The following is a 20,149-nucleotide window of genomic DNA, read 5'->3' on the forward strand; positions in this document are numbered from 1 at the left end:
AGCAAACCTGTGAGGTGGGCAGGTTTGCTGCTGCTTTTAAAAATTCTAAATCTAAACAGTCAGACGGAGTTCTAAGTACTGAATATCACTATATAAACTCACTTTATTGTTATAAATAAGTGTAAAATGCAAAACTCTGGTGGGTGTAACAAGATGTCCGCTTGCCCCTTCTCACTGTATCGTTACTGTGGAAAAGTGAGGGGTGTAGAAAGATGGCGGCAACGAAACGTCACTTCCGTTACACATCCTGACGGGTCGTAGAATCTGATAGGAACTCCGGACTGCGTGTCACGCATGCGCGTTGTGAAGCGACCAGCTTCCTGGCATGCGTATTGCTCACTTAGCTGGGTGACTGCAGTTCCTTTCGGTTACCGGGTTGTGTTTGTGGAATTTACCTTACGACGATGTCTGACTGTGACTCGGAGGATTACTCTTCCTCTGATGATGAGGACTATGTGCCCTCAGGTAGGTGTATGACCAGAGATAAGGTCAGCTCTGCACTCACCTATTGTATCCTATGGGAGGAATAAACATACAACCTACTTTAGATCCACCAACAGTGATGTAGTGCGAGGGTCTGCTGCTGCTTATTATCATACAGACTGATTGGATGGATTTGCCTCTAAATTCTTCTAATTTTACATGTTTTCGCTTGCATTTAGAAGCAGCAACCCTTTTGTCCGAACCTTGGCACCCTAGATGCTTTAGAACTACATTTCCCATGATGCTCCACTACACTGCAGGGGGCATGAGCATCATGGGAAATGTAGTTCCAAAACATCTGGGGTGCCAAGGTTTGCCAACACTAAAATATTGTTTTCTGCCCACTAGAATAAATGAATGTGTGTGAGTGCCCATTTTATGTGCGTTTTTGAGCCTTTATGCGTTTTCATTGGAAAAACTACAAAAACACTTCTGGAACGCGTGACTGGGACATTTTTTTTTCTACCCACGAATGCTGTGCGTAAAAACATGCTAAACCACCTGCATGGGCATATTAGCTAAGATGCATTCAGATTAAGGATGAGCTCAGGCGTGTTCACAAGCCGCACGTGCAGAGCCCGCCAGGAAGTCGGCACTGCGGAGCGCTAATCACAGGCGGGTGAGACATTGTCCCGATGTGTGGCTGCAGAGATCAGGAAATGTCTCACTGCCTGTGATTAGCGGTGTGCAGTGCCGATTTCCTGGCGGGCTCTGCACGTGCGGCTTGCGAACACGCCGGAGCTCATCCTTAATTCAGATGTGTAAAAGAAATAAATACAAAACACTCCTGAAAGTGTTATTTTTGGTGGCCCTCAACACTGTACCCAAATGACATTGTTATAATTTTTTCCCCACAAATAGAGCTTTCCTTTTGTGGTATTTGATCGCCGCTATGGTTTTTATTTTTTGTTAAAAAAAAATTAAAAGACAGAATTAAAAAAAATTTATTTTTATTTTTTTTTAAATAAAAATTTTCAAACATTTAATTGTTCTCTTTCATTGATGTATGCTGATAAGACGGCATTGATGGGCACCGATAGGTGGCAGTGATGGGTGGCAATAATGGGCACTGATTAGCACTGGTTGGTTACACTGATAGGCAGCACTGCTAGGTGGCACTCATTGGCACCACTGGTGGGCATTGATAGGAGACACTGGCAGGGGGTACTGGTGGCACAGATGAGGCAGAATTGCATTTTCCTCTTCGGGACCGATGTCCTTTACACATAAGCCGGTAGTCGGCTTTTTTTTACTCCTCACGCTGTCAGTGTGAGGTGAAAAAAAAAAAAAGATTACAGAGATTTTGTTTACATCATGTGATCAGCTGTCTTTGGATGACAGCTTATCGTGTGGTAAGGGGCTGGGATCGGCCCCTTACTCGGATCTGTGATCACCAGAGTCTCAGCAACTCGGTGATCACAGCGTGCGTGCCCTGCAGGGGGCACATGGGGGGGGTGCAAACGGGAGGCTGTCATATGACGGTCTCCCAGAAATTTAGGTCCGCGCTGTGGCCGTCATTCGGCTATAGCACAGACGCCAATAGGTTCAAGTAAGTGATTGTAAAGGTAGACATTTTTACCTTGTGCTATGGCCAGTAACACACCTCCTGTATTAGAGTGCCTACACTGAATGAAGAAGCAACAGAGACACCTTTTGGACAGCAGCATTGTCAGTCTGTGCGGAGCGGGTGTTAGCTGGAGTTCATCTTTAAGGCCGGGTTCACACCGCTGCGATGCGGGAACGCCGCGAATCCGCGGCGTTTTCCCGCATCGCATTACTCCCGCCGGCAGTTCACACTGCCCTATGCGGACGGCTGGGAGTGTCAATGTTATGTTAATGACACCCCCAGATCCGTCCGCATATCGCAGTGCGATCTGCCGACTCGCACAGGAATCGGATCGCATGGTGTGAACCCCCATGCGATCCGATTCTGCTGCGGACCAAAAAAAGGGTCCCGTGCGAGTTTGCTGCGGGAGCGCTGCGAATTCAGCCATACTATCTGTATGGCTGAACTCGCATCGCTACGGAGATCGGATGTGATTTGCGGTGCGAATCACATCCGGATCTCCCCCCGCAGCAGTGTGAACCCAGCCTAATACATTACGTAAGTTCATCTAGGTAAGTCTTCTAATCTAAAGCAGCCCACAGATGATCTGGTTTTCTTTCTTTCCACCACAGGTGGGAGGAAAGAAAATCTCTAGATTTCCCCCATCAGCACAGGCAGACGAGGCGGCGAGCCTTCCACGCTCCTGCATTACACAGTGATCGCTGCTGGTCGCTATAGCCGCCGGTAGTAATCACGTGTAAAAATTCCTGACATGCTTGTTGTACCCAAGTCAGTCGAAGGATCGACTTGGGTACAATCAGCCTGCCCATACATGGATCGAATATAGGCAGGTCCCTGGGATAAAGATTTCCTGTGAATGGAGGAGGCAGACGTTTCATTCATCCACCTGTCCTCCATTCATAGAGTACTTTTCATTGTAGGAAGCGATAGTACCACTTTTATTCATGGCAGAGGTGGTTTTGGGGGCGTGGGGGGGGGGGGCAGAAAGGGCAGACGTAATCAGTGTCTATGACGGGTCCAACAGTTGTGTTAGAGCTGTAGGGTTGAAGAAAAAGTGATATTAAAGTCTTCTTTTTTTTTTTTTTGTTTAAAAATAACAAACATGTCATACTTGCTCTCTGCAGTTGGTTTTGCACTGAGCAGCCCCAATCCTCTCCTCCTCAGGTACCCTGCCGGGCTCCTGGCCCCTCCCTCCTGCCGAGTGCCCCCACAGCAAGCAGCTTGTCAATTCAGACAAGGAACTTGGCTCTACCCCTCTCTCTCCTCATTGGCTCACTGGCTTTGATTGTCAGCCAATGAGACGGGAGAGTCCCGGACAGCCGAGGGTCTCGTGCAACATTGCTGGATCAGGATGGTGCTTGGGTAAGTATTAGGGGGGCTGCTGCACACAGAAGATGTTTTTTTTTTATCTTAATGCATTGAGATAAAACACCTTCTGCCTTTACAATCACTTTAAGCTTAAAGTGGTTGTAAACTCTCCCCCACAACTTTGTCCCATGTAAATCAGCATAAAAAACCCTAATGAACACTGCTTGTAGATACCTCCTTACTTGCTTAGTATTGTTGTAATCCTTTTTGTTCTTTAGAAAAACGTCACTGAGCATGCCCAGATCTCCCCTGATTTACGGCACACTATGTCTTGTCTATCTGTTATCAGGACTTCCTACAGCAAAGCACTGAACTCCCAGGAGGCTGCTAATCACTCAGAGCTTCTTCCTACACACCATGTGACATGACATACAGTGTAAAGCAGGGCATGGAACAGCATTACTGCAGACTTATCAGCTGAAGCCGATAGGACTCATACAGGCAAACACTAGATAATCAGCACAAGTAAATACTATGAAATAAAACAAGTCGGCTATGAACAGGGAAGTAGGGTTGCCATAGAAACGTTGGATTGAGATGGAGGCTTGGTTAACAGTACAGGAAGTGTTCAATGTAAGGGTGGAAATACACTCCACTGTGGACTCAGAAAACAATAATTAAGATGGCGCTGCCTAACCCCTGGAAACAAGTTTTTTTAAAGTTTCAACAGTAAGTAATATGCGATTTGGGCTGGATTACAGTGGCTATAGTCTGATAATGACTTATTATAATGGACTAAATGAAAAGAAGCATCAGAGTGGGAGAGTTTACTTCCTCTTTAAAGAGGTTGAGACTTTTTTTATTTTTTTATGCTTTTATTATAGGTGGGGAATACAGCGAAGATGATGTGAATGAGTTGGTGAAGGAAGATGATGATGATGATGAGCAAGAGGATGGAGAGGAGAAATCTAAAAGTAAAAAGAAAACCAAGAAGTCCATTGTAGCAAGGTAATGTTGTAGCTATTCTTCTTTTCTTTTTCTTTTTTCTTCAGGTGGATGTTATATGTATCTGCATAGGTGTATGACAGACACAAGTAGCTTAGGAAAAGTAAAAAAAAAAAGAAAAGAAAAAGAATTTCAATTATTTTTTTAAATTAAAATGTTCTTTAGTCATATATCACCATAAAGTGGATGTAAACCTCAGACATGAAATATGAACAAAGCATATCCCTCTATAGTGTATACTTGTCTCAATCCAGAGCAGTAAGTGCCATTTCTGTCTGCTGCCTCCTTTCTCTGTTATAAGCCATCCCAGACAAGCTTTCCTGACACCAAAAGAAAAATGGGGAAAGGAGAGAGCGCTCCCGTTTATTGGCAGCCTCGCCTGTTCCTGTGTGAAGGGAAGGGGGCGCCTCTTCCCTCCAAACAGCTCTCAGAGCTCTTCTTACTGATGTAACTTCAGCTCCCTGCCCCCTCCTTTTCAGAGCTGAGAGATCCTGTGTAAATTCTGCACTTTGAGGCTCCATTTTGAATCCCAGAGATGCATGAAAAGTCGCACCCATATTTACCTATGATAACCGTTCATATCTGTGCGACTTCAAAGCAGTTCCTGCACTACTTTTGGCCGACTTTAATGCGACTTGAGGTCCATAGACCTCAATGTAAAGCTTCAAAAGTTGCATGAAAGTTGCACCTGCATGATATAGGTGCAACTTGTAGAATGGCAGCAATGATTTTTTTTTTTTTTTTTTTTAAGCGATGTGGGGTCCAATGCATGCAGGGTCCGGTATGGATTTTTTATTTTTTTTTAAAAAGGTGTGGGGTCCCCCCCACAATCCATACCAGACCCTTATCCAAGCATGCAGCTTTGTCGATGTTGATGGGGACAAGGACCTCTTCTGGAAAACCCTAGCCGATGGTTGTGGGGGTCTGTGGGAAGGGGGATTATGGGAAACTGGAAGCCCCCTTTTAAGGGGGCCTCCTGATCAGAAACACAAACTCTCTAGCAGAATGTATCAGTTGACATGGATGGGACAAATCACTTAACACCACTGACAGATGCTTAAAATGATTCATGCAAACCCTTTATCCCAAAAAAAATAAAAATAAAGTGGTAACTGATTATAAGGTGCGAGCTGGCATTTGGCTTCAATTTGTTAGTGTATCTAAATCTGTTAATACATTTAACACTCCCCTCCTCCTCAGATGGACAATGCTGCTGTCTGCTGTCCTCCTTCATCCAGAGTGGGGGGGTGCTCTAATACAGGAGGTGTGTTACTGGTCAGATCACCAGAGAAAAAAAAAACCTAAAAAAAGAAAATGAATGCAGCCACCACATCTAATGACTGGTAAGCTGCAATATATTATATTTTTGTTTCTTGGGGTTAATACCGCTTTAATAGTTAAAAATGACAAAAAAAATTGCATCTCTCGCTGCAATACTTGCCTTTCCTCTGGAGCTGTCCTGTTCAGTAATATATCAACTTAGGATGTCCTTAAATTAATCATACACTAAAAGAATTAGGCGGGTGACAGAATACAATGTCCCTGTGGGGGGAATGTCTCCATCCATCTAGTTTGTGTCGATGGAAGGCTGAAGCCTGAACAGTTACAGCCTTTTTAAAGATGAACTCCGGGATAAGCAAAGATTGTCTAAATACATTTGTCAGGTGTATTCTTGGCTTAATCTCGGTGGGCTTTGTGTATTGTGTAATAAAGACCCATCTCTGCTGCACTTCCATTATGTGTGGGGTGACTGGTCTTGTATCCGCCCCCTCCTAAAGTTTTCTGCTGGCAGCCTATAGCGGGTAGATCTGCTGGACCCCTTCCATAGCTCTGCTTTCTAGCTATGTGCAGCACAGTGATGATTTGGCTTCTACTTTTACATGTTAATATCTGGAGTTTTAAACGCATTAGTGCACACAAAGTAGATTTTTATCCTTTGGCTATTAACTACTTCCCAACTGCCTCCTGCAGATGTACTGCGGTAGGCAGGCTCTATTGCACGAAACGACATACCTGACACTGGGACAGAGTGGAAGCCAATCAACAAGTCCGCTCACCACCCGTGAACATTCCCCAGAGAGGCAGAACGATGATCTGCCTCTCTGGGGAACGATCGTGGGTGGCCGGCGGCATCATTCCCCAGAAATCATTCTCTGGGGAATGATCGCGGGTGGGAACGACAGATCGCCGTTCTGACGGGAGAAGATAGAGATCCTATGTTCCTGCTAAGCACCAATCTGTTTTCATCCAGTCAGTCCAACCCCCACACAGTTAGCAAGCACCCCCTACGGACACACTCAACCCTTTGATCGCCCCCTGATGTTAACCCCTTTCCCGCCAGTGTCATTGCTACAGTAACGGTGCATATTTTTAGCACCGATCACTGTAATAATGTCACTGGTTCCCAAAAAAGTGTCAGGTGTTTGATTTGTTTGCTGCAATGTCGCAGTCCCGCTAAAAATCGCTGATCGCTGCCATTATTAGTAAAAAAAATTAAAATATCCCATAGTCTGTAGATGCTATAATTTTTGCGCAAACCAATAAATTTTTTACCAAAAATATGTAGCAGAATATATAATGGAAGAAATTAGAATTTTTTTCCCTTTTTTTTTAATTTTTTTGATATGTTTTATAGCAGAAAGCTTTATTTTTTTTTTGTATTTTTTTTGTTTTTGTTTTATAGCGCAAAAAATAAAAACTGCAGAGGTGATCAAATATCCCCAAAAGAAAGCTCTATTTGTGGGGGGGAAAAAAAGGACTTTATTTGGATACAGCGTCACACGACCGCGCAAATGTCAGTTAAAGTAACACAGGATCGTATCGCAAAAAATGGCCTGGTTATTAAGGGGGTAAAACCTGGGGCTGAAGTGGTTAAGCAATACATTTAAAAGGTAACATTTTTGGGCTCAGAGTTCTGCTTTGAAGTGAAAGTAAATCACTAATGGAAATAAAGTCCCCCCAAGGAGCTTTTAGCCATAATGTGCCAGAATGCCCAGCATATTGGCACACTATGGCAATCTCATCTACCAAAGCAATCCCTTCCAGCGCTACAAAGTCAGCCCCATCCCCATTGTTGATGCTTCTTCTTCCAGGTTCTGAGTCTGAGTTAGTTTGAGTACAGTGTTGCATGACCACCCAATTGTCATTCAAAATGCGATGAAAGCTGAAAATTGGCCTAGGCAGGAAGGGGGTGAAAGTGCCCAGAATTGAAGTGGTTAAAGTAGAACTATAGACAAAACGTTATTATAATTTGTTTCTTTTTAGAGAGCAAGGGAGGGTTATAACTAGGGCTGTTACTGATTCAAATTTTCGTGTTCGATTAATCATTTTTTTTTTTTTTAATCGACTAATTTAGATTAATTATAACGCACATACAGATCCAACTACTTTTAGCTTATCTCCTTGCATTGCAACTCTGCATTAGTTGGTGGTAAATGTGTTATACACTATATACAATCACCCTACACTAGTTTGTTTCCACAATCCACGACTTAACTTCACAGTTCACACAAATAAGTTTTAAATTCAAACTAGCACTGACGTAAGTAATTTTTTTTAAATTAAACGTAGTAAGTTAAACTTTAATTATAAAACGTATCTAGTATATTGACTGTCAGTCACTTTATAGTAGGCAGGTAGGCATCACTTTATCCAGTCACGCAGACATACCAGAGTGTTTAAATTTATTATTTTTTTACAACAATGTTAAAGGTGCAGCTCCTCCTTAACCACATCCATATTTACCATTACTGTCCAGGCTGTCCGGTGATGTCACCGGACTCCTCCCTCCCTTCTCTTCGTTAGCAGATGGAGGCACTTGGGGAAGGGGGGAGGAGTCCGGTGAGGTCACCGGATCTCTGACAGAACTCCCTGAAGACCCAGAAGCTGGCGCATAAATAAGTACCGATCAAAAAAAATTAACGATTAATCGAGGAATTAATCTTTAATTTTCCCAGCCCTAGTTATAACCCATCAGATTTTTTTTTTTTCGCCATTTCAGACCATTGCAGAGATTTACCTTCACTTCTTGTCCCAGAGCCAAACAGGAAGTGAGAGGAAATTTGCTTCAGATTAAGGTAATTTCTTGGCCCCACCCCCCAGGTCATCAGAACAAGGGTTCCCCCTCTATTATTATTCTGGGGACAGCCCAAAGTTTGGGATTTTCTATTACTTTCAACGACAATAGTAAACAGGACAAATAGAGAGGGTGAATCTCCTTAACGGGGACATAGACAGCAATAAAAATTGACAGGTGTTCTAATCCCTTGTCAGTCTGTCCAAAATTAAAATACATTTTGCCTTTAGTTATCTTTTAACACAAGGCCTTAACCGCTTGCTGGCCAGCCGCCTTCAATATACTGTGGCAGATCGGCTCATTCCCACAAATCGCCATAGGTGTACATCGGCACCTTTTGAGGGCGATGGCAGATGCACCCGCGATCACGGCCACGAGAGCCAGAATGGGGATCTGTCAATGTAAACAAACAGATCCCCATTCTGACAGGGGAGAAGAGACATATCGGCTGTTCCTAGTGATTAGAAACAGCGATAAGTTTCCTCCTCCAGTCAGTCCCATACCCCCACAGTTAGAAAAGACATTAGGGAACACATTTAACCCCTTGATCGCCCCTTAGTTAACCCCTTCCTTACCAGTGACATTTACACAGTAATCGGTGCATTTTTATAGCACGGATCACTGTATAAATGTCAATGGTCCCAAAAAAGTGTCAATTGTCTGCAATGTTGCAGTCCCGCTAAAAATTGGTGATCCTGCTTAAAATCGCAATGTCGCAGTCTTGCTAAAAATCGCAGATTGCCGCCAATGCTAGTAAAAATAAAAAAATGCCATAAATCTATCCCCTATTTTGTAGGCACTATAAATTTTGCAGAAACCAATCAATATACGCTTATTGCGATTTCTTTTTTTCTTTTTTTTTTCCAAAAATATGTAGAACAATATATATCGGCCGTAAACTAATGAAGACATTTTCTTTTTTTTTTATATGTATTTATTATAGCAAAAAGTAAAAATATTGTGTTTTCAAAATTGTTACTTTTGTTTTTGATTATAGCGCAAAAAATAGAAACCGCAGAGGTGATCAAATACCACCAAAAGAAAGCTCTGTGTGGGTAAAAAAAAAACATCAATTTTGTTTGGGTACAGTGTCACACGACCGTGCAATTGTCAGTTAATGCAACGGCAGTGCCGTATCTCAAAAAGTGGCCTGATCATTAAGGTGGAAAATCTTCCGGTCTGTAAGGAGACCTGCTATGACAAATATACTGGGGATGCCATTGTTGGTCTCTTTCTGAAAACGGTAGCTATTGATCCCCAGCTTTTGATATTTGAGTCTCTGACCTGAAAAAACAAGCAGGAGTAATAAGTTGGCACACTTCACTGGCTGCATACTTGTACCAGGGCTGTTGTAAATTTTAACATTTTTAAACAACCAGGTATGCAACGTTTTCAAAGTGAGCAATGGCAGCTGCAGTATTTCACTCTGGGCAAAATTCTTTTAGGCCTTTTGGCTATGCTGTGACCATGACTGCCCACCGAAAGCCTAACATGGCAGCTGGAGGGGGTACTGCGATACTTCTCTTCACTTCTGCAGCAACTTTAACATGGCTTGTTGAGTTGACAGGTGGCACCAACTGTCATGCTTGCACATTGGGGTCAGTAGGACAGCACCACAACTCCAAGCCAAACGCTTGGCTCATGGTTGCAGTGTGTGGGCTTCATTCTTCATCACCACTAAGCAACGTAAAAAAAAAGGGCAATCAGGAGGCAGCCATATCACCTCCTGAACGCCTTCTGAAAAGCAATCCATTGTGGACAGAGTTGTAGGTTGCATTAGGGAAATGTATGTGTGTATTTTTCTGACACTTTCCTACTTTGTTTCAGGAAGAGGAAGAAAGGTGTGTTAGTCCTAAATTCTGGGGAAGGTGCTGAGAAAAATGAAGACAAAGCAGAGAATTCTGAGGAAGACAATGACATGGATGAAGAAAAGAAACGCAAACAAGAAGAAGCAAAAAAAAAGCGTGCAGAGGATCTGTGGTCCAGCTTCCTTTGTGACGTGGGGCACAAGCCCAAAGTACCGCCTCCTGCGCCAAGTACACAGAACACTCAGGTACTGGCTCATCACTGTCAGAGTAGTGAGGAAAAATCCCCATAAGGCTTAGTTTCCACCTGTGTTTCTCACGGTGTTGCTGTGGTTATTTTAGTGATTTTTTTTTATAGCGTAAATATGGAATAACATTTGGAGACGTTGTACTGTATAGACACTAAGATTCCCCTATTGCTATGCCAATGAACCAATTGGACTGGTTCGTGAATCTCAGGACAGGAAATGATGCTACAGGAATTAGGGGGAGAGGAAAGAGGATTGGAACAAGCCATGTGCTTGAGACCAAGGAACAATACTGTTTTTTTTTTTTTTTTTGTGCTAAAGACAAAAGAAGAGAGGATTTGCGTGTGCAGCATTTTGTTTAGGAAGCGCTTTAAAGTGATAGTAAACTCCACATTTAGATTTTTACTTACAGGTAAGCTTATAGGAAAGCTAACCTGTAGGTTAAATGAATATCTCCTAAACGTGCACTGTGTAGAATATATTCACTTGTTTAGCAACTGGTGACGTCACCAGCGCATGTGCTCTGTAGGAACGGTATATCCATGCCATTCCTTTGAAAACTGTGTGCCGTAGCTTGGCCATTCAAATGGCCACAGCCCGCAAATCCATAAGGAAGACCGGGTGAAGATGGAAGCCTGTGCAGCAGTGACAGCATGCCGCTGGAGAATTTAGTTTTAAGGTCTTCCATAATGTGCTAGTATGCAGTGAATACTAGCATATCATGCCTTTACCTGGCAGGTAGAACATTTTTTTTTTTTTTCAATTTTCCTTCAAAGTTTGCTTCTGCTTTAATACATTACAGAGGTTTTAATGCTTCCTTGGTTTACTGCGTAGTAACCTTAGGACAAAATGCTCACCGAAGAACTATCTGCGGTCGATCACGTTCATAGAGCAGTAGAGGGGCAGCTTGCAGGCATTTAGGAGGTGATACTGCCACCTCCAGAATGCCTGTTTTTTTTTTTGACAACTGAACGGGTCTTTCAATGGAAATGCCACATTCGCAAGCCTAGCACTTGACTTCTGGTTACGGCGATGCCCCATTCACTTGAAAGGGTTGCATTCATTGGCAGTACTTCCCACCAAACATGATAGGGGCTATATTTTTTGCTGCGCCATGAAACCATGACAATGATGACATGTGTATAGCCCTGTAACGCTGGGTTTTAAGTTTTAAAGGGGTTGTAAACCATCAGGGATTTTTACCTTTATGCATTAAGGTGAAAAACCTCCTGTGCTGCAGCTGCCCCCCAGAGCCCCCCTTTTTCTTACCTAAACCCGGTCTTTCCAGTGACGGGGATGAGCACAGCAGCTCCAGCCGGTGTCTCAGGTCCTAATTGGATAGATTGATAGCAGCGGGAGCCATTGGCTCCCGCTGCTGTCAATCAAATCCAATGACCCGAGGGGTGGGACCAGGTCCTGCTAGTTGTATCAATGGACGCAGCAGCAGGACTCGGGCGCCCGCACAAGTGCCCCCAGGGAAAGAGCTTCTCCGCCGAGGCACTCGAGAAGAGGAGGAGCCAGGAACGCTGTTGAGGGATCCCAGAAGAGGAGGATCAGGGGCAGAGGAGTAAGTATGACATGTTTGTTGTTTTAAAAAATAATAGAGACTTTACAACCCCTTTTTAAGGGGGCAGTCGGTGGGTGTTTTTGTTAGAGTTGCACTTTATTTGCATTCTTCATAGACTGTGTGCAGGGAAGACTCAGCAGACCCTCCCTGTCACTATTTGCTACATGTAGAGGTTAATACCAGCTGTCCTTGCTGATAATTCGCTCAGATTTTGTCTAGTTGTGAAATAGAGTTGTTGAGGACCACATTGATAATGTCACCAGCTCTCAGACAACGGCTTCTGTTATTACTTGCACAATAGGCCAGCACTTCCCTGGACCACTCGCATCTGTCAGATTAAGCTATCCCTGTGGATTACCTTATTTTTAGTGTACTGACCTACCCACCAACCAGAAATTAACTCGGGTGGCCAGACACAAGTATATTATTAATATACAGGATTTATATAGCACCAACAGTTTACATAGCGCTTTACAACATAAGGGCAGACAGTACAATGATAAATGGTTTACTTCAGGATTTAAAGTGGAATTCTAGCCTAACACGAACTATTAAACATGTCTCCTTCCCCATTCCTGCTACCTACCGTGCCTCCCTTTTTGTAAAAAAGATCTGTATGCTTACCTTTTTTCAGTTTGCTCCAGTCACATGATCTTGTAGCTCTGGCTCCCCTATGTCAGGGGGCAATTGACAAAGGCTGGGAATTTTGGGAGCAGGGACTTCACCCATAGTCTCCCATAGCCAACCCTTGTTGGCTCCCCCCCCCCCCCCTTCCTCTTCCTTGCAGCCGCCACTCCATTGAGCACTATAAAATGTGCTTTTTTTGTACAGGGTTTGTTTTAGTTTTTTTACATTAATTCAGTTCCTTTGTAAAAAGTGAAGGCACACTACGAGTTAGGTCCAAGAAGATGCATGACATCTCCTCAGCTTATCCCTATTGTCTACATCTGACCGTTTTATTTTGCTCCCAGAAGCCATTGCTGTATTTCTGGGAGTCCGACACTAATGCTTCATGTCTAAGCATCATCAACATTATAGTCGGTTCAGCTGCTATACCTGACCCTCCTCCTGCCTAATCACGAAAGCCTTTGTATTATGTGAACTCAATTACAAAGGCTTCTCTGAATGAGCAGCATAGAGGAGGGGTGGGCATAGCTGCTCTGTGCCTCTCTCTTCTCCTTCACAGCCATGAGTGTCATTGTATGCCCTGGCAGAGGCATAAACCTTTTGGATATAAATAATATTGCAGAAATTAGTTCAGGATATATCATGCACCGCCTTGGATTTAACTCATAGTGTGCCTGCACTTTTTACAGTGTCTGAAATCCTGGAATGCAGCTTATATTTGCAAAGTAAACAGGTAGCTACTCCTCCTACTTTATTTTTATTTTTTATTTTTTTTATTGGTGCACCACTTGCAATTGAAAATAGCATGCTATACTATTATTACTAGTATGCTATACTTTTACCAGCTTAGAGCAAGAACTGAAACTTGCTATACACAGTCTTACACTCAACTGTGGGAAGCTGACTGGCAAATTGTAATCACCTGTGGTTAGAGGTGGTAACCTCTGGAGAGTGGGGTGTGAGAAGAGGACAACTTTGGATATGTTGACCTTGTAAGAATATTTTTACAGTATAGGAAGAATACCAAGGCGTATGTGGGAGGGGGGTGACAATTTTTTTGGGAGAGTGAATTCCCTCTTAAAGAGTAAGTTCACCTTTACCGAAAATCTGTAAAGTGTACTTGCACTGGAATGCTTTCCCAGTGCCCCCCCTCCCCCCTTGTCCCGGTGTACCGGAATCCTGAGATCCCTTGCTGCCAGGCACCAGGGCGACGCTTCACCGCTGCAGGAATTTTAAATCCTCCAGGCTTTCTCTTTTCCTCGCAGCGCTGACAGAATGGGCTAATAGATGGATTCTGATTGGTCAACGCAATCCATGTGACGGTGCTGACCAATTAGAATGCCTCTCATCTGTACACTTGGATAGGAGAATAAACAGCCAGTGAAGCGGCGTCCCTGACAGTGGGGGGGGGGGGTGCGGGACTCCAGTACAGTGGGACCGGGGGGATGGAGGGGGGCAGGGAGGTGGGCTAGTGTAAGTTCACCTTACAGATTTTCTGTAAAGGTAAATCCTAACGAAACATAACAATAAAAATAGACCCTGCAAGGAAAAGGCATAATAAGCTAGTATACATAGCATACTAGCTCATTATGAATAACTTACCTGAGATGGAAGGCCCCGAATGCGCCCCTCGTCGTCCTCCTCCGACGCCGCCATTATACCCGGAGTGACTTCCGGGTATAGCGGCTCCGGCTAGTCACAGTGCGCACGGGAGCCACCACTAATGGCATGCTTAGTGCGCCTGCGCGCCGCTGTCTACGGCTCACGCGCCATAGACAGCGGTGGCTTTTATTTGCAAATATCTCCTAAACTGTGTAGGTTTAGGAGATATTTCTTGGACCTACAGGTAAGCTTATGCCGCGTACACACGAGCGGACTGTATGGCGTACTTAGTTCGTCATACAATCCGACGGACAGTCCGTCGTACTTTCGACTGAACGGACTTGACCACACACGGATGCACAAACAGTCCGTCGAAAGCTTGCGCGATGACGTGTACAGCACGTACGATGGGACTAGAAATAGGAAGTCCAAGACACAGCAAAGCACCCTTCCGCCGTGTAAATCCTTTCTGGGCATGCGCCATTCTTAGTCCGTCGAACTAGCATACTGACGAGCGGATTGTCCGCTGAAACCAAAGTACGACGGACAGAATTTTGAAAAATCTGAAATTCTTAGTACGCCAGACTGCACGCTGAAAAAGTCAGCTGAAGCCCACACACGAGCGGATTGTCCGCTGAAATGTGTTTCGATGGACTAAGTATGCCATACAGTCCGCTCGTGTGTACGCGGCATTAGATTAAGGCTGTGGTCTGACAAAGTGGTCTGTAAGAGTTTACAACCGCTTTAAGCAGTCATTTATAAGTGTGGCAGCCATTGCTGTCTATCTGAAAAGTAGTCCACGGTGGAACGTGGAGAAGATTCACAGGTGATAAGAAGGTGATATGTGGCCTCCTCACCACCTGTAAATGCTTCACCACTGTGCTGCAGCCGCATGCATTACACTTGGTGGTGGCACGGGCCCAAACATTTGATTACCCCATAGATATGATTTTTGCCCAGAGAAGGGCTATCATCAGCCCAGGGCTGTACGCAGGCTGTGGCCGCAGTATGCGTACACCGCTGCGCAGATGCATGCCCTTCTTTAAGTGGGCGATCAGAAGGCAGTAAAACCACTGCTTTACTGCCCCCTGACCCAGACATCTGACATATCGGAGTGTTTGGCTGTGAATATTCTACTGGTGTTTTTTTTTTTAGCTGTGCATAGAAAACGATACGGGTAAATATTATTAATGGTGTTTTATTGTGCTGTTTGACAGCTTTCTGTTTCTTGCAGCATTGACTCTTTAACCTAATACCCTTCAAATTAGGTTGTGATTTCTTTTTGTTGTCCTTCCATAGAGAGAATGTCCAACTTATATTGAATTTTCAAACCACAACTATTTGTTATTGGTTTGTGGCCAGGAAATGCTGAAGATTTGTCATCAACATTGATTTTCAAGTCAGATACGAGCTATTTTAAAATTATTTTTCGCAGAAGGGTTTTGCTTCCTAGGGCAGGCAATCTGTTCTCTTATCACTATAGGGAAATTATAGTATGATTCCAGTTAGCAGCTACTGTTAGTTGTACTGCTTATTTTATTACGTATACAGATGTGTCGATTCTTTGAGTGGCTTTGTGTTACTGCAGTCACTCGGCCTTTCTGGGGTAAAAACACCTTTATATCGAGTCTATTGTCTACAGTCAGACTTGCAGAACCTCGCCAGGTTTTGCACCTCCTAGTTTTAATAAGTAAAGCCCAATGTGTCTAGGATCAGCTGAAGACTTACAGCGAGGTAAAAGTAGCAGTGAGTCAATGTGCTTCATTAGTAACTTTTGTAGCTTGATCCAGTCCATCACGCTGGCCATTCCTGAAGACTGCTTTTTGGAGTTTGTTCCTGAACGGATGAACCATCTTCTACTCTGATCCGGATTACAGGCCTAAAGGTTCCATAATTTGGTGGTCACACCACAAGCCTTGTTGTCTCAGTGAGCCTATGGCCATTTGAGTCCCTACACTCCGGTAAGTCTTTACACAACCGGTGGTAGTTACATTGTTGTTTTCCCATTCAATACTGATGGCACGTGGAATATCTTTTCCACTTTAAAGTTCATTCTTCATCACTATCCACCTATGGACTATTTTATTCACGGTTTATCAAATTCTATATGACAGCATATTATAGATGATCTGAGTCTTGTGATTTTTTTTTTCTTTATTATTGTTGTGGTTCTCTCTATCTCTCTATCTCTCTATCTCTCTATCTCTCTATCTCTCTATAATATTTATTATACACAGTGTCTCACAAAAGTGAGTACACCCCTCACATTTTTGTGAATATTTTATTATATCTTTCTTATGTGACAACACTGAAGAAATAACGCTTTACTACAATGTAAAGTAATGAGTGTACAGCTTGTATAACAGTGTACATTTTCTGTCCCCTCAAAATAACGCAAAACACAGCCATTAATGTCTAAATCGCTGGCAACAAAAGTGAGTACACCCCTAAGTGAAAATATTCAAATTGGGCCCAAAGTGTCAATATTTTGTGTGGCTACCATTATTTTCCAGCATTGCCTTAATCCTCTTGGGCACGGAGTTCACCAGAGCATCACAGGTTGCCATTGGAGTCCTTTTCCATGACGATATCACAGGGCTGGTGGATGTTAGAGACCCTGCGCTTCTCCACCTCCTGTTTGAAGATGCCCCACACACAGATGCTCAATAGGGCTTAGGTCTGGAGACATGCTTGGCCAGTCCATCACCTTTACCCTCAGCTTCTTTAGCAAGGCAGTGGTTGTCTTGGAGGTGTGTTTGGAGTCATTATGATGTTGGAATACTGCCCTGCGGCCCAGTCTCTGAAGGGGGAGGGGGGGGACATGCTCTGTTTCAATATCACAGTACATTGGCATTCATGGTTCCCTCAATGAACTGTAGCTCCCCAGTGCCGGCAGCACTCATGAAGCCCCAGACCATGACACTCCCACCACCATGCTTGACTGTAGACAAGACACACTTGTCTTTGTACTCCTCACCTGGTTGCCACCAAACACACTTGACACCATCTGAACCAAATACGTTTATCTTGGTCTCATCAGATCACAGGAAATGGTTCCAGTAGTCCATGTCCTTAGTCTGCTTGTCTTCAGAAAACTTTTTGTGGGCTTTCTTGTGCACCATCCTTAGAAGAGGCTTCCTTCTGGGACCACAGCCATGCAGACCAATTTGATGCAGTGTGCGGCGTATGGTCTGAGCACTGACAGGCTGGCCCCCAGCCCTTTGAACTCTGCAGCTCAACTCTGTCTATTTCCCAAAGACAACCTCTGGATATGACGCTGAGCACGTGCACTCAACTTCTTTGGATGACCATGGCGAGGCCTGTTCTGAGTGGAACCTGTCCAGTTAAACCGCTGTATGGTCTTGGCCACCGTGCTGCAGCTCAGTTTCAGGGCATTAGCAATTGTTTTATAGCCTAGGGCATCTTTATGTAGAGCAACAATTCTTTTTTTCAGATCCTCAGAGAGTTCTTTGCCACGAGGTGCCATATTGAACTTCCAGTGACTAGTATGAGAGAGTGAGAGCGATAACACTAAATGTAACACACCTACTCCCCATTCATACCCGAGACCTTGTAACACCAATGAGTCACATGACACACCGGGGAGGAAAAAATGACTAATTGGGTCCAATTTGGACATTTTTCACTTAGGGGTGTACTCACTTTTGTTGCCAGTGGTTTAGACATTAATGGCTGTGTGTTGAGTTATTTTGAGGGGACAGCAAATTGACACTGTTATACAAGCTGTACACTTTACATTGTAGCAAAGTAACATTTCTTCAGTGTTATTACATGAAAAGGTGAATTGCATGAAAAGATACAAAAATGTGAGGGGTGTACTCACTTTTGTGAGATACTGCGTGTGTATGTGTATACGGTATATATCACACACAAGTTTATAGTTATACAAACATTTTTAAGTTCTGCACATTATTTTATCTTTACCTTAATTGTCTACAGTCAGACTTGTCTGGTAGACCTGCACTATGAGGCATAACCATTGTGCTGTACTGCTAAGCATCTAATACAGCATACATGTTTTCACCCTAAACATACTTTGCAATCTGATTGTACAATCTCTGCTGTATTTACTAAGCACTATGTAGTGTGAGCTTCTTCCTGTACACCGTAGTTTGTTTTGGCCTGGGATAATTTTTTGGTAGGATATTTTAAAATCGTGTGCAGTCATCTTAAGTTTGCTCATTGTGGTATTAGTTTCTTTAATAATAAGTAATTATGTCCCACATTGTGCAGGCAACTGGATCCTGTAGAATTCTTCTCTGCAAGCTGCCCGGTCCTACAGGTAAGCCTTAATCTAGGCTTACCTGTAGGTCAAAGTTGGTTGTAAGGGTTTACACACCCTCTGCATCAGAAGTTCAGCGCCAGGAAGAGAGCCAGTCACAAATTAGGGGTTCTTTATGAAGTCATAAATGAACACAATAATACAACAAATCTTTTTAGGCTTTTATGCCCATTCGCTCTTTAGCTGATCACTCTCTTCCCACCAACCTTGAGATTCTAGATCTTGGATTCCCCTTTACTGTAGGAGGCTATGTTGTTTTTTTATTCTCTCCTTCTTTTTTTATTTTTATTTTTATTTTATTTTTAAAACCCACCTCTACAGGAATATTGCTTGGAAGCAGCATTTTAATTGCTTGGCATTTTTAGGAAATTATAGTGGCTGCAGAGTGAAATGCAAATGTGTTTTTTTTTCTTTAGCAAAAGTTGAGTTCTTTTCTACTTTTGATGTCTGTCAGAAAACATATTGACGTGTGTTTTGTAAACTCGTTAATATTTTTTTATATTACTTGACTCTTATTCTTTTATTATTCAGGCCCAACCAGGAAAACCCAAGGAAACCAGTACAGCTCCAGGGGAAACTCCATCGACTAAGGAAGAGCCCAAAAAAGTGACCATCACCAGGGTGTTTGATTTTGCTGGTGAGGAAGTACGGTGAGTACAAAGCTAATCTCTCTGGTGCATGGACTGAATTCAGCAGCATTTTTAGCTATCCTGGGCCTCTTATTGTTGGCAAGGGTATCCTGTACTGTGGGGGTCAGCAACCGCTCGATTGCGATCTGCCATTTGACCATGGCCAGGTGTCTGGTAGATAGTGCCTTCGGTTTGCCGACCCACTGTCCCCATAGTCTCAAACACAGTAGGACCACTTCTGTAATTTGCATCTGAACTGGTGCTGGCGATGGAGGGTGAAGGCAGTCACAGACTGAGCAAGCAGCTGCATCAGCCAATGTAATTCCTGCCGCAGTAAAAAGCGGAATATCCACTGCACGCCGCCTCCAAAACTCTGCTAGCTGGAGTGGTACCCGCACATGCTGCAAGATAGAAGGGCTCTGTGGTGCACTGAAAGTGTCCTCTCCGATCTTCTGCTTCATGTCTTAACAATAATGAATTGGCCAGAGCAGCATCTACATCTATGTGAACTCCGTGTTACTATTTTAAGGGGCTCAGGGCAGTAAGGGTGTAGAAATGGCTGCAGCCAGAATTATATGCCCTGTCACTCTTGGAGGGTGTAGCAGTTTCAGGGTCTTGGCTATCTTCTTATAGGCTAGGCCAGTGATGGTGAAACTTTTTGAGCCTGAGTGCCCAAACTGCAACAGGTATACAGAGTGGTGTGTCAGAGGTCATGTGACTGCAAACAGAGGGGAGGGGGTTGGTAGGACAGAACTCCACTCGCTACACCATATGTCCGATCCCTGGGAGGAGATCACACATGGTCCGCTACAGTAATTGCCCCTCTGAGTCCCCACCCTCCCCTCTCACCTGTGCTTCTCTCTCTGAGCCACCAGTAATCCCCATCCTCCGGGGGCAGCAGTAAGCATTCTGTACTGCACTCTCTGGTAG

At 43.8% G+C, this 20,149-nt stretch overlaps 1 protein-coding gene across 1 annotated transcript in view; it reads left to right on the plus strand.

Moving 5' to 3' along the window:
* Positions 1-304: 304 nt before the first annotated feature.
* Positions 305-20,149, plus strand: part of CFDP1 (craniofacial development protein 1) — a 154,811-nt gene continuing 134,966 nt past the window's right edge. Inside the window, exons 1-4 of the mRNA XM_077455732.1 lie at positions 305-465; positions 4,243-4,366; positions 10,266-10,491; positions 19,122-19,240. Of these exons, the coding sequence (XP_077311858.1) occupies positions 405-465; positions 4,243-4,366; positions 10,266-10,491; positions 19,122-19,240 (530 nt within the window). The 5' untranslated portion in view covers positions 305-404. The remainder of the gene's footprint in view (positions 466-4,242; positions 4,367-10,265; positions 10,492-19,121; positions 19,241-20,149) is intronic.

This window comes from Lithobates pipiens, unplaced genomic scaffold (assembly GCF_037356315.1).
Source record: "Lithobates pipiens isolate NorthernLeopardFrog02 unplaced genomic scaffold, aLitPip1_a1.2 Scaffold_10, whole genome shotgun sequence".
Classification (NCBI taxonomy): Eukaryota; Metazoa; Chordata; class Amphibia; order Anura; family Ranidae; genus Lithobates; species Lithobates pipiens.